Here is a 14639-nt window from a genome sequence, read left to right as displayed (position 1 = left end):
TCTGTTAAATTTTCGATTAGAAATGAGCACTACGCTACCAATCTCAAGCGGCTTCCAAATGAAATGCTCATGTTGGTGCGCCTCGTTATCTAGCTTCCTGACGTGGGGAAGGGCCAATGGGTTCAAGTTTAGCTGATTTCGGTTTTGTTCCACTTTCGCTCCAACCGAAACTGTTTTTCACTTTTTGTATACAATTGCTTTCGATTATTTACGATGGATACACAATGCGATTAACTTTTGCCACTTTTGTTTACAATTATATGCACTTTCTTAACATAATGTTAACACTAGTTCACTTTACCTATCTAAAACACTACTTTTCACGTAGCTGAAATACCACAATAGACATTAAAATTAAGAAAATAGTTAATAAGGAAAACTTCCTGATGAATGCTGCCGAAGATACAGCCAGAGGAAAGCAGTAGCATATGGTTGCTCTGTTAGGGAATAAAGATTCACATTTTAAACATTTCTTCGCACTCTTTGCTTCTTCTCGCGCCCAACGTTGTCCGGACTGACGTGATCGAGAATGGATAGCTTATTGAATTCTAACCGAACACTATGTTGCTTTTTTCCCCACGCGGTACAGATCGGCGTGTACTGCTGCACGTTGCTGCTAGGCAAAGAATGCGCGTACCCGTACGGAATGGCCATAAATCACGATGGTACTACGTCCGGAGGCATCGAATATGCGCGTTTTGCGCCCCCGTCCCGTACCCAGCAAAGTTTACACGCGCGGCAACAAATTGAGAATGAAACGCTGTTTTTGTATTCAAATGACAGTTCGGTGGTTCGATCACGTCCACCCAGGCCACACCAAACACGACGACCTGGCACGGTTGGTGCGTTCCAGTGCGCAAACAACATTGTTTACCTTCACTGCTTGTGTTGGCTGCACCGATTCGTTCCATTTTCGCATAAACAATACGCACAGCGAAAGAATAAGCTTGATAACACCAAAGTCTGCAACATTGTTACAGTTTTGTGCAATTTTATAAACAAACGTTCAACTCGAAGAACTTAGCTACAAGTGCGTTGTTTTGCTTGGCTTAGGGTAACAAACGAACAATATACCGCCGCTCACGCACCGATAACGCTACTATGGAAATATTTACGCCGCTCGATACAATCCTCGATCGCGACGATGGACGACAGACACGCACACCCTACGCGTTCAACGTTCAAATTTTGTTTGGCATGAAACACCGGCCAAAGCAAACAACCGGCCCCCGTACGGGTACGGCTCGGTTACGAACCCTGCAATAAGCCTGGCACACCAACACACTGAAATACGCTCCCGTTCGCCGAACTGTCAAAATCGTACGCTGTCATTTACAGTGGAGCACAGAGTTTACGCACATGAAGTAAAATAATGATTTAAAAACATTTAAGTCTTGATCAACACCTTGCAATATTAAAAAAAATATTACGAAGAACATTTATGCTGAAAACATTAGTGTTATAACTGAGTAAAAACCATTATCACATTATTTAAAGAAAACATTAGCTAGATTGTAGTCCAATGTCGATAAAAGAGATGAATTCATCCATTGCAAAGAACTAGCATTGAACTAGTTCAAACACTCAAGGTACGATTTAACTAGAGAAGGAAAAACATTGACTAAAACCCAAAGTTGGTTCCGAAAATGTTTTATCAGTATCGTTGGTTACGGACGTTCGTCTCTTTTTCTCTGAACTAGATTAAACGCATAAGTACTAAATGATTCTTTCATATGATGCTGGTGTCACAACTCGCTTGTTTTGCGCAGAGCACTTCCAAGCTGTTCCTCGTTTGACCACGGCATACATCAGGGTTATCTCGAGTTCTGCCACTATCAATAAGCTCTCGAACCGTTCCTTTTTTTCATTTATTTATTTCATTTCCTTTTTTGCTTATGTTTTTTTTTGTTCCGCTCCAGTTATGGTGGATATCTCGATCTTCCCTTTTCCCCGAATGTGAATGTTCGAATGTTTCTCTTAATAACTGTATCGTTTTCTCTCTAGCTTCTGTGTCCTCTTGCACTGAGTAAAAATAAAAAAGAGGTGTGACTTTGCTGATCATGTCCTTTTACTCTGTTTGCTCGTCGGTGAATAGATATAGAGCTGATGATAATAGTAATAATAAATAGAGGAAGCGAACAACCTATGTTCTGTGTATCGCATCTCCATCAATTCTGCATCGGTCGCTTGTACGGTGCGCGCCCCGCATACACGGTCGTTGCACGGTACATCCGGTTTTACTTTGCTAATTTTATGTGTCCTTGCATTTCTCCCTGGCGGGAACGCAAAACAGAACCCCACAGCAAAACGCAGACCAAATCAAATGTAAGCTAAAACGTTGGAAACCATATTTCGTACCGCTTGGACTGCTACAGTAGTTGGAGTAATAGTAGTAGTACTTCGAAAAAGGGGGTCACACGTGACAAACGGAGACACACCCAACGCAACGCGCGCTCTCTTTCGGAGGCAGAAACAAAAACAAAACGCTTGAACTCGCCTTCTTAATAGTGTGCTGGTTTGGTTTGATGCATATGTTTCCGATCATTTTCCTTGCCAGTGTGTATATGTCCCATGGACAGTTAACGGAGGGGTCGAAAAGATCGACTTCGTGTGCTTCACCGTCAGCGGAGGAATGGGTTTATATTATCCTAAAGGTCTATGTGTATTGGTTTGCTGACTGGGGGCAACAATCGTGCAGTCTGCACCGATTTGCGCCCCCACGCCAGGCTTGTGTGGTTTCGCTGCATTTTTTGGGGAATCGTGTTATTTTCCACACCGCTTATTATTTTTTTGCAGTTGACCCTCTTTCTTCTTTATAGATTTTTTGTTTACCTAAACATCGTTTCATTATCTGTAATTATACATATATATTTTCATCCTTCTCTTGCAAACTTGCGTGTGTCGCACGTATCGCCCTCCTTTGCCATCGGTGTTTCCACAAGTGTCATGAGATATTCTGCTGCACGTGTGTATGTGTTTCGTCCTTTCATTCTTCCCAAGCATAATTATAATTGCATAATCCAAGCACAATATAAGGTGACGATCCTATCCAAACACAAGAAAGTAACAACATAGAGTCCATCGTACATCAACCGGCCATCAATGATAATTGCACAATACCACTCAAGCGTTTATAACGTACTACTCGTCCTTTCACAGTCGAAGACACGCATTTATAGCCGTACGGTCAAATTATACCGAGGTGGAGTAAAAAAAACCGTTCAGGATAATGTTAGTACCGTGGGGCCATATTCGAGTGTTACATACTAATAGAAGAGTGTAATCATCACACAGAAGCGCGCTTTTGAGGAGGCTTATATTTCATCCTTTAAATGTCCACCTTCATAGCTCCACATTGCCCCTATCGCTTATCAAAACTCCTCGAGTGTTAGTGTGTGTGTGTGTGTGTGTATAATGCGCTCACTTATTATTACATTGCCTGGTTAAATAATCTTTAATCTGCTCGCTGTTCTCTTTGCCTATCATAACTAAGCTTAGTTTCGTCCGTATGTTTTCTGTCCCGTAGTTAAGTTGAGTGTAAACATGTATGCGTGTGTGTGTGTGTGTGTGTGCATAGTGTATGTTGTGTGTTTGTGTTTTGTGTATAATTCCTTTGCGTCAGCATGATGTTTCTCTTCTCGCGCATACTTCTCCAACCACACCGGTTGGTAGTGATAGGGCAAATTCTTTACGAGAATGTTTTTAGCATTTACTGAATATAGGACCAGTTCAGTTTACCAACATTTACCACATACACAGTGCAACAACGCACCCACGACCACACACACCGATAAACTTAGAAAACGATTCTGCTACACACACCTGCCTGCCCCTACACTCTCTCGCTCTCTCTCTCTTTACCTTCTTGCACACACTATAAGCTTCTTATACTGTCCCATGATCCGCGTGTCCACTGCCGAAAAAAGAAAAGAAACTGAATAAACTCGATGACGTTCAGCGGCGGCGCCGGCAACGACAGCACGCGCGCGCATATTAGAGCACTTTCTAACTCCTCTCCGGTCAAATGGATGATTTCAGTTTTGTGTTTTGTAGTTTACTTGCTGTTGCTGCTGCTAATAGCTAATTTGCTTACGCCGGCGAGCTTAGCTTACTTAACGGTTTGCATTTTTCAGCTGGTTGGAAAGCCAGTCAAGTCCCTCGTACAGTCCATCGCCGCTAGTTGCACAGGTGGCCTGAATGTACCAGTTGCGGTTTCGTAGCGAGTGTAGTCCTAGCTTGTCGGTGATTTCGGCGGCATTCATTGCGTTTGGTAGATCCTAAAACAAGCGATGTTAGTGAGACCGACAAAACAGAGACGCTAATTTGTGGACTGGCCAAACGTTTGGGTGGGATGGGATATAATATTTTGGTGATAATGAACAGAGCAAAGCATACAATTCACACTTCACCGGCGTAAGAACGAAATATTTGTTTATGTCGACTATATCTTTTGTCGACTATAACGTGTTGTTTAGTCAAAATTTCCAGCGGTAGAACAAAGTGAAATAATATTCTTTAGCAAGTTCGAATTTGAACAACCGTTGCCTCAATTGCGTACCTGTTTGTTTGCAAATATCAGTAGAACAGCATCTCTGAGCTCATCTTCGGCCAACATTCGCATCAGTTCTTCCCGGGCCTCGCCGATACGCTCTCTGTCGTTGCTATCGACCACGAAGATAAGTCCCTATAATGGAGTATACAAATAATATCATTAGTACACTCGTTTACCACTCAACGAACCACGCGTAATACTAAACGACCACGTACTTGTGTGTTTTGGAAGTAATGCCTCCACAGGGGCCGAATCTTATCCTGGCCACCGACATCCCAAACCGTAAAACTAATGTTTTTATACTCTACAGTCTCCACGTTGAAACCTGCAAAATGAAAAATGGATATTTTACTTCTCCATCGCATCACATCACCACAAACTTACTTACCAATTGTAGGAATCGTTGTAACAATTTCACCTAATTTTAGTTTATACAGGATCGTGGTTTTACCGGCAGCGTCCAATCCGACCATCAAAATTCTCATCTCCTTTTTGCCGAACAATCCTTTGAACAGATTAGCGAATACGTTCCCCATTTTGTTGTGTTGAAATTTATCGTTTTGTTGCACACCTAAGAGAGGAAGGAAGAGGAAATTTTGAGGATGTATAGAAGATATTTGATTTATTTTTATGCTTTTTGAGAATCGGCTTAACAAGTGTTAAGTAACAAATTTCATTTAGACGATACCCCACTGAAAATATACTAGTCGTTCCCTATATGTCGTGTTATTGTCGTGAAAGTCAATTCATGCGAACAAATTATTACATCCCAGGGAAATAGCGATGATGGGATCATTCGATTTGTGCAGTATGCGGCTAAATTCAATGTTTTGTCATTGCCGGCATCTCGATAATGGTCGGTTCACATCTACGTCCGAGACAGAGAGCACGCCTGCGACAAAAAACCTGACAATGTTTTCGCCTGTTTTCTGGTCCCGAGCAAATGTTAACGTGATAAGTAAGGGGGGTACTCCAAACCATGTCCAACCTGCGTCCATTGATCAAATAAACGATTGTAGCAGGAGCTCGTGACCGTACAAAAGACAAAGTACTGCATTTATCGACGACATCAATCAATTTAAATAATAAATTTAAAACACTTTCAGTTTCTTTACATACCTTTTTCTTACTATCGGAAGGTTATGATCGATTTTGGTTTGCTCTCTAGTGTGTGTACAGAAGCTTCACACACCGGACCAATAATATTGTGCCCGGGTAATGAAGGGGAATGGAATGTTTCACAGAAAGCGCCACAAATGGCTAAATTAACAACGCCCGGCTACTAGTAAACTAATAAACCTAATCTCTCCTTCGGATGGACCACGTTGCACCACTGACTGTCTCTACGACTTTCTCCTTGCTTGTTTTCGCACACTGCCGACGGGGCGGATGAATGTGCTGGAATTTATTGTAGGCAATATTTCAGTTCTTTGCTAAAGAAACATTAACACACGTTGAGCCACACGCGTCGTTGCACACACACAAACACTTCTGTTTTCCAAACTTTTGGAATTTATTTTGATGGGCTTTTTGTTGTACCAAACTCGCGTCCAGCCTAGTAAAATATCTGAAAAGACAAGAGAGGCATAGTGAATAATTGTCCAATTCCAAATTCTACACTGATTACAAATCTACAACAAGCAGTTCATTCTACGTTCATATTACGATGGGTGTGCGTGTCCATTCATAACAAAATCAATACTGATTTGCCCACAAATCAATTCTTTTCGAATCCCCAGTGTTTTTGGTGGGCTGGACCCCCGTGTTCCGTACAGTACCGAGAACTGTATGGTTATTTGTTTCACGTGATGACTCCCCGTCGCGATAATGAATCATATCCGGGGAATTTAGCGAAATTCGCAACATTACGGCAAAGGTGCTCCGTTTGCTTAAAATCGATGATAAGCTTTTAACAGTCTATTATCGCTACCGATTTTAGCGAGGGATTTTATCGCGAGTTGTAACCGTTGATTTTAATTGATTCCTTAAACATTTTAAATTGATCCACATCTCGTTCCTTTCAATTCCAGCTAACTCAGTGCGACAGTCGGTTGACACAACCTTTATTCCACCAACGGCTTTTAATGCTACCGGTGGAGAAAGCATCAACTTAAACGACTTTACCCCACATAAGCTGCGAGATACTGACACACAAACGTACGCACACAGAAAATCGAGCATAATAACCCACACACACACACACACGCCCGGACGGACGACCGACTTGCCGACGGAAAATTTTCTACCCATCTCGCAATAGAGAGGCATCGTATTTGGTCCCTCTTTCTCCTTTAGCAAGAGACCATACGTTTCTTTGCCTCTTCCGGCCGTTTCCGTAATCTTCGTTCGTTGTGGCTGATTGACACAGGCGCGTTCAAAACGCCACAGCTAAAGTAGCTTTTTTTGGGGGCTCTCTCTTCTGCCATCCTGCTCTTTCATGTTAACGTTAGCCGACGCAAATGGGTGGCTTCCCGTCCGAGCGCCTGTATTGGTGCGAACGCTTTGCTAGCTGCATGTGTGCGTGTTTGCTGAGCGGCTTTTGTAGTAAAGTAACGTGTACATAGGTCGGGTTCTACGGTGAATCAGCTATGCCACACCGCCGCAACCTATAGCATGGAAGTTAGTTGGTGGACATCAGTTCCACACCATTGCTTCATGGTCTTATCGGCAATTACAATTCCCTGCAAATGAATCAACCTAAAAAACAACCGTGACATCAAACCGCATCACAAATTCTTCTAATTAACGCCCATTTTCTCATTTCTCCCACTGATAACGCTAGAAGAACGCTGTTCAATGCTTCCTGGGATGGTTTAGGGTGATTAGCATTGCCATAAGTTGACACATTTTGCCGATTTCATCAGATGACTAAGTCTGGATCCAAGGAACTTTTGGCTTAATTTCCAATGCACTTGTCCGTTTGGTCCACCCTCAGATGTGGCATTGTTCTTCTGTTCGTTCTCGGGGTTTCTTATGCTCGCACTTGCTTCAAACACACACACGCGCACTCCGTCTATCTATCTCGCTCTCTCTCTCTCTTTCTTTTCCTCCACTTGAACACGTCAGAGCGCAACGATGAAATACACCCTGCATATTATTTTTCCCTACAGTAACACTTGCAAATTAAGTCAAATGTATGGAAAACAAAGAAGTCCAGACTACATGTATTATCTAATGCTTGAACCGGAGCACAGTTGGATGCCTGAAACTTTCGTTATTCTGCTGTAAAGCTAAATTATTCGACTTCTTTCTTTGGACAGTGCGACGGTGAAGAGTGATGACGATGATGATGATGACTTTGCTCCAATAGTCATACACACAACGCGTACAAAACACACACGCGCAAACACAACCATGCACACACGGATCCGCTGACGACGGCAACGAAAAAACCACCACGAATAACCGAGCGAGCGAGAAAACGAAGAAGCAGCACGGCTAGCCCAAGATGGCGACTGCACGGGTTACCGCTAGGCGACAGTCGCGTGCACAGTTAATCCGCTTTTTCGCACCACCCACCGTGTTGCACGCACGAAATTTTAGCCCTCAAACATCCACCGCACACTCATCGAAGCGCTGAAACCTCTTTTCTGCAATTCACTTACGTACTTTCTTAGCTATTCGCGGCCAAACCCCTAGTGCTCGCGGTCTCGACCTATTCCGTCACTTTTCGCCACCACGAATTACATTCAAAGCTCGAATCTAACTTTCGACTCTCGGCACACGCACACAAGCGCACGTTCTCACTTTTTCGCCCACCTTATTGACAGTCTGCTCCGAATGTCGACTCGACGGTTTGTCGATTTTCGCTGCCACGTCGGCCGACATGTGGCAGGTTTATTACTGCTTCTTGAGTACTTCCACTTGCTTTGCGGGCGCTTCTCACCGAGCTGTCTACAATCGACCTCTGTTTTCTCTTTTCAGGCAACAATAAAAGTTAATTGTAAAAGGAATATTGAAAACACACAAAAGGACGTAACGAAAATAACGTATACAAAGAACGATGTTGTTGATCTTACCCAACAAAACGAATAAAAATTATGCTGATGGACCGCATGATGGTTCCATCTGGCAGGCTGGCAAAAAATCAACAAAGCACCACCACAGATCGTTCATTGCTTTAGAAAGCAATAATCTGTTGTTTGGTTTAACATACACTGGGGGCTAATAAAAGAAGGATAGAAGGTTGGTAATATACAACCCATTGCAGCAATAGCTACATAATGCGCTGCAGATCAGGCAAAGAAAGCGGTTCAAAATTATGCCGACACCACTTCCTTTTGCAGATCGTACCATATTGACACTGATTAAACAGTAATAACCAGTAATCAATTAGAAGAAGCGCTTCGATATTCTATTTCATCGTTGCACAATGCTTCGAATGGAATGTTTTTCACTTTACAAACGATATTTACGGTTCCACGTATCTTTCCACATAAACCTTCGCTATACACCATCCTGCACCGTCGCACAATACCGAACACAGAGCTTATTACGAACCTAACATCTAACATCTAACTGTCCTCTTATTTTACGTACATCTGCAGTAAATGATGGAAAACTGACCCAGATGCAACGAAATGCACTACTGCAATGGAGTTAAAAGCAATTTATAACGCTCTTTAAATTGTCCCACAACGAAAATCAACGTCGTAGCCCCATGTATCCCATAATATCCACGTCGTCAAATGCCACACTCTGTGTGCCGTCGTCACAAAGAAATTGGTATGGAACCGAAACCTGGTACCGTATACGTACAAAACAATCGAGTATTGGCAGTAAGCCTATATGCACACCTTCGATCAACTAGGATGGATTATTCGCCAGCTTTGGGATGATACGGAACGCAAATGCAAAACCGACTGATTTGGATGTTGTGATTTGCTGCCCTTCGCACCGCAACTACTGACGAGTAATTCGATGACATATGCCAATCCCGCACTGCAGAACAAACGATCGGACATTTGGGCAGCATGTTGTGGAGCGGATTTACTGCCCAGCTATCGATCGAGAGGTCCTTTTTTGTGTCCCGATTGTGTAAATTAATCGCCATAGATTTCTTACGCTTTGTTCCCAATTTTAAGAGATAGTGAAAAACTTTAACTGTAAATATTTGAAATGGCCGTTATGATGTCCTTTGATGTGCCAGGAAAATTAATTTAAAAAGCTATCTGTACCATCAAAAAGGTATAACAAGGATTAGGTTTCGGATGAGCTTATGGTCCATCACAAATGAAATGTTGCTACTAACATGATATTTTACAATACTGGTCAGCTGTTATTCGCTCACTACAAGCGGCAAATGGGAGTTTTTACAAGCTCAACCTGCATCGATTTAAACATTTAATTTGTAATTACTTAAATCTTATTAATAGTGTAATGCAGTGAAATTGAATGAAACAGTCAGCAAGCAAACATTACGCTACGTTACGCATTTAATTACATTAGGATCATTGTTTTGCTATCGTAAAATTGTGCCGTAATTAACTGTCGTTTCATTTAGTTTTTGTAACTCTACTGCGCAGGGAGTTGCAGGAATCGTTTGCTTGCCTATGTCATGCCTATGAATTAATGCTAATTTAAGATGAATGTTTACTCGTAGCTCACCGTCGGGCTAACGTGAGATCCGTTAAGATAAAACGTGCACCATTACGTTGTGTGTAACATAATGAAAACAGTAAAAGCCCACCTTATACAGAACTTAGATATAATATTACAATGTACGCATGTCAACTAAAATGATTTTAAAGCATATTAACTTCTGTGTTTCTCTCTCCATTTTCCCGAAGAAAAATATTGTTTGTGGTAGTTCCGCTAAAGCTGTTTAGTTGACCAGATTCAACGATTGGTACTGCTCGTCGTTAACCTCCGTCATCATGAAGCTTCCATCGGGGAGTAGTAGGACCACTCGACGGGTACCACCTGTGGAGCAGCACGTCACAGTAAGGATGTAAAGATGGATGTGTTAAATGATGGATAAGACTGTTCATGAAGTATCACAATGAACTTGTGATAACAAACTTACCGGGCGACGGTTGATCGGCTTGTACTACTTCAGCCGTTATTTGCGTGTCCTGTGAATCTTCGGTAGAGATCGTCAACTCCTGATTAGTATCGACGGACTGTTGATACTGCGCTGCCTGCTCTTCTGTCATCTCCTGTCCCTGTGGGTAATGTTATAACGGTACATTTGTGATTAACTTATGACCCTTCGTTCGTAACTGCACAGAATTTACCTCCTGTGGTACGGCAACGGCTTCCGAAACGGCCGCATCGAGCGTTAAGACACCGCCCGTACTGCCCGATGCATCCTCTTCGCCCTCCTGCGATGCGACCAGCACACAGCTCTGTTCTCCATCGGAATTGTGTGTGATAAGTATGGTTTGGCCTTCCGCATTCTTACCGGCTACCTGGTACAGTGTGCCGTCCTCGCCCGCCACAATGATGGCGGTACCGTCCTCGTTTGTCAGTAGTTGTTGTACTTGTGTGTCGGTCTGCTCTCCGCTAGCCACTACCATTTGTTCTCCTTCTGCGCTGTTCTGTTCACCATCCTGTTTGCCGTCCGATTTCTTCTCTTCGGGTTCCGCTTCGGGACTTGGTACGGGTGTAGGTTCACCTTCCGCCTGGGCCAACACCTTACCCGTTACCGGACAAAGTGTCATCGCTCTCGGTGGGCTTGGTGGGGCAGGCAGCGAAATGTTGGATGAGAAACCATCCGCCTCACTCTCCTCCTCCTCATTGACCGGCTTTTTGCCACCGGGCGTTGTGCTCGTTGTGATGACGCGTTTCACGACGTTTACCCCTTGTCGGCGAAGGGCATTAATTTTCTGCTCGGACGAGGCGGGTCCCACGGCTGTACGGGTTACCGTTGACGTCCGCATGACCGTACCGGGTGTGCCGGAAACGGAGGTAACTACCCGACTGACGGTCGGCTTTTGCTGGCTGGTGGAGATGATACGGGGCCCAGACGACGTACGTTGCTGACCGACAGCGGACGAAGTGGTTATTTTGGGTACGGGTGTTGCTGATGAACCCGCAGCACCCGGTTTGGTGACTCCTATCACGGCACCAACGGGGCGCTGCTGTGAGCCAGGTGAAAACGGCACCAACTTCGGCGTTTTGCGGATAGTCTGTTTGATCAGCTGCTCCGTACCGTCGATGTTCCGGCGAATGATGCGTGTCGTCACACCGGATGAGTCAGTCGTCGAGGTGTTGGGGATGGTAATGGGGCGTGAGGGTGGTGCTGAGCCGCCCGCGCTTGACGTTACCACTTTCGTCAGCGAGGGGCTTTGTGGGGAAGAAGCTGTCGCATCGGTTTTGATTTTGAAAATTCCATGCACACCACCACCCATTTCCGACTTGGAGACGATCTTTACCTTGGCCGCTTCGCTGCGTGGCGACAGTCTTGTGGCGATACTGCTGCCCGCCACTACACCGGGTGACTTTTTGCTAATACCGCTCGCGATACCGTCTTTGGGTGATTTTATGATTACGACCTCCGCCGAGCTGCCATCCTTGGTCGATGCCACTGTTCCGTTCACTGCCGTTTTGCTAATGCCCGACGCTCCGGATGCGGTCGAAACGGACATTATCTTTACGTTTCCGCTCTGCGATACCTTCGTCAGGGCATCGCTCACGGCGGAGCTGGATTCGGTGCGGAGCTTTTTAACCGAGTCCGGCGCATCGGCATCGTTACCCGTGCCATCGTCTTCACCTTCATCCAGCTTACGCTTTCCCGTCTGTGTTGAATCTTCGGGCGAATCACCCGGCGAACGACTGCCAGCTGTCCACTGCTTGACACGATCGAGAGCGCTTGCCTTGGAGACGCGTACGGGACGAAGCTGATTTGCTGCGGCTGCCGCTGAAGACATGGTACCGGAGGAGGCCCCGGTGGCAGTGGTGGTGGTGGTGCTCGTCGTGCCGGAACTTGTGGTACCAGTTGTAGTAGCCGGCCCGCTTACTCCCTTTTCCTGGCGCTGCTGCTGTAACACACGCGCGGCCGTTGCAGCGCGCTGCTCCTTCTGTTTCGCAAGCTGCACCTCGAAATGCTCCAGAATGCTCTGGCAGGAGTGCAGATGAGTCAGCGGTTCCCACGTGTTTTGATCGTTCGACCACTTGGACCATTTCACCAGGTACTCGTGCATCTTGATGATCGGGCTGAAACGTTTGGCTAGGATTTTTTCCACCTCTTCCTCGGAACACGCTCCCGTCTTGGGATGGGTACGCGTTGCAAAAGAACGTCTTGCCGCGACAGGCGTAGCAGCGGTGCCTGTTTTTACGACCGTGCCGTCCGCTTTCTTCACGGTACCCATTTGTGCACCGACAACGATACGATTTTTCGTATCCACCGTATTGCCGGGGGTGTTCGGTTTAGTGTCTCCCACCTTGCGCACCGTTGGCGTAAAGCGGTTCGGGGCATTTGCTGCAGCGACCAAATCGAGAAGAGAATTTTCCAATAAGCGAAAATAGATCACCAAGAGGGTAGAAGATGGTCGTCCGATACTTACATTTGTCCTGCGATTCGGGCTCAAGAATCGTTTTGGTAATTTTCACTGGCATTTCCTGCAGGCTTCCGGACCCGGTCTACAAAAGCGAGTGAAACGTGTGACTATTTTCATTGCCCAGAAACGGCATCCCGCACAACGACCAACATTAAACCATCGCTTACCTTCGAGAACGATTGGATTGTTTTGCCCGCAACGATCCATGTGTCCCGGACGGATTCTTCCAACTTTACCCACGTCTGGTAGAGCTTCCACGAGTTACTTCCACCGGCGATCTTCTCTTCGCCGGTCGCCGGACGCTGGGCAGACTTCCACAGCAGGAAAGCCCACACCTTCGCCTGCGCTTCGTCACAGTTGTGCAGCGTGGACCCCCGCTTACAGTCAGGCTCATTCTCTTTGTGCTCGCGGAACAGTTCGATCAGATGGAACACGGAATGGCACCGGCCGCACACCAGCACATCGCTGTGCGAAATTTCGGCCTGGGCCTTTTTTATCAGGTCCGGATGCTTCCCTATATCTGCCGGATCCATCTCCTTTCCTTTTAGAGCCGGAATCTGTGCGGAGAAAAGTACACGTTTGAATGCATTGGCCAACGGAACCCGGATGAGCATTGTTGTATCGAAACTTGGATGCAGGTCAAGTTGCATAAAACAAGCTGTCCGCTCCGGGTTGGCATGACGCTTCATCATCGATGAAAGCGGATGCCCTTTCGCTATTTGGCTAGTCGAATTAACATTTAGCTGGTGTTTCGCGAATTGTCTTACCTTGACGAAGAGGATAGATTCGCTTTGTTGATAGCAAGACGAGCGTTGAATATTAATTCACTGTGGGCTCGTGTGATGCACCGCTGTCCGCTAGCAGTACCGATGCAGCACGATATTTTTCCAACCAGCGTCCGGAAAAATGCAATCAGTCGTAGCTATAGGCGAACTAATATTTGGATTCCACACCACACGCACTCCAGTACTCAGTAATAGTGTATTTCCCTACTAGCTCACACCGATATACCGCCAAAATACACACGGAAAACAACCGGGAAAAGTTTACAACCTTTTTGCTTTCTTGCACCGCCGCATTGGTTCGTTCGCTAATTTTGTACCGCGTACAAGAAAGCACTTTTTGAACAGTGGTCGTGCCCCATGCCTAACTGTGCCAAACACACATGAATTTTGCCAAAAAGATTGTTGATTCGAAATGTTCATCATTCATCATGTGTATGAGGGTTTTGTTGATAATTTAATATGGACCAAATTTAATGTAATTGAAAAACTAAGCGATAAAAACATGACTAAAGTTGGCGTCGGTGCGGTTCGTTCGCTTATTTCGTACCACGCTGCAGTTTTCGCCCCAAGCACACAGTGGTTTGGTTGGGTGTACACGTGTGTAGACAATTGACATTTTCGCCCCAAATTTAAATGCGTATAGTTTTAAACCGTTGTTTATAATTTTTATTGAATTTGCAATCGCATTTTACACAAATCTACCAAACAGACAAGAAAGTTAAAACGCTGTATATAACCTATTGGTGTTCTTAAGCCCATATTTATAACTACAGGGTATCCCGCAATTTTCGACTGCTTCCC

At 45.0% G+C, this 14639-nt stretch overlaps 2 protein-coding genes across 5 annotated transcripts; both read right to left on the bottom strand.

Annotated features, from left to right (window-relative positions):
- Positions 1–3638: 3638 nt before the first annotated feature.
- Positions 3639–9482, bottom strand: LOC128299190 (ADP-ribosylation factor 1). Of its 4 annotated transcripts, none has more exons than XM_053035079.1 (6): positions 9349–9482; positions 5672–6119; positions 4941–5123; positions 4768–4877; positions 4559–4684; positions 3639–4277 (listed from the first exon to the last, which is right to left on the bottom strand). In XM_053035079.1, exons 3-6 carry the CDS (start codon positions 5086–5088, stop codon positions 4113–4115), a joined length of 549 nt encoding a protein of 182 aa, XP_052891039.1. In that variant the 5' UTR covers positions 5089–5123; positions 5672–6119; positions 9349–9482; the 3' UTR covers positions 3639–4112. The 4 variants fall into 4 exon arrangements, with proteins under 4 accessions (XP_052891039.1, XP_052891040.1, XP_052891037.1 ...); XM_053035080.1 differs by having other exon boundaries at positions 9311–9423; XM_053035077.1 differs by lacking the exon at positions 9349–9482 and adding an exon at positions 8162–8271.
- Positions 9483–9800: 318 nt separating this feature from the next.
- Positions 9801–14112, bottom strand: LOC128309771 (serine-rich adhesin for platelets). The gene is made up of 6 exons (XM_053046240.1): positions 13821–14112; positions 13221–13610; positions 13060–13135; positions 10789–12974; positions 10578–10716; positions 9801–10474 (listed from the first exon to the last, which is right to left on the bottom strand). Exons 2-6 carry the CDS (start codon positions 13584–13586, stop codon positions 10377–10379), a joined length of 2865 nt encoding a protein of 954 aa, XP_052902200.1. The 5' UTR covers positions 13587–13610; positions 13821–14112; the 3' UTR covers positions 9801–10376.
- Between the last annotated feature and the right edge of the window lie 527 nt (positions 14113–14639).

This window comes from Anopheles moucheti, chromosome 2 (genome assembly GCF_943734755.1).
Source record: "Anopheles moucheti chromosome 2, idAnoMoucSN_F20_07, whole genome shotgun sequence".
Taxonomy (NCBI): Eukaryota; Metazoa; Arthropoda; class Insecta; order Diptera; family Culicidae; genus Anopheles; species Anopheles moucheti.
The sequence above is the reverse complement of the archived record's forward strand: the minus strand, read 5'-3'. Positions and strand labels throughout refer to the sequence as shown.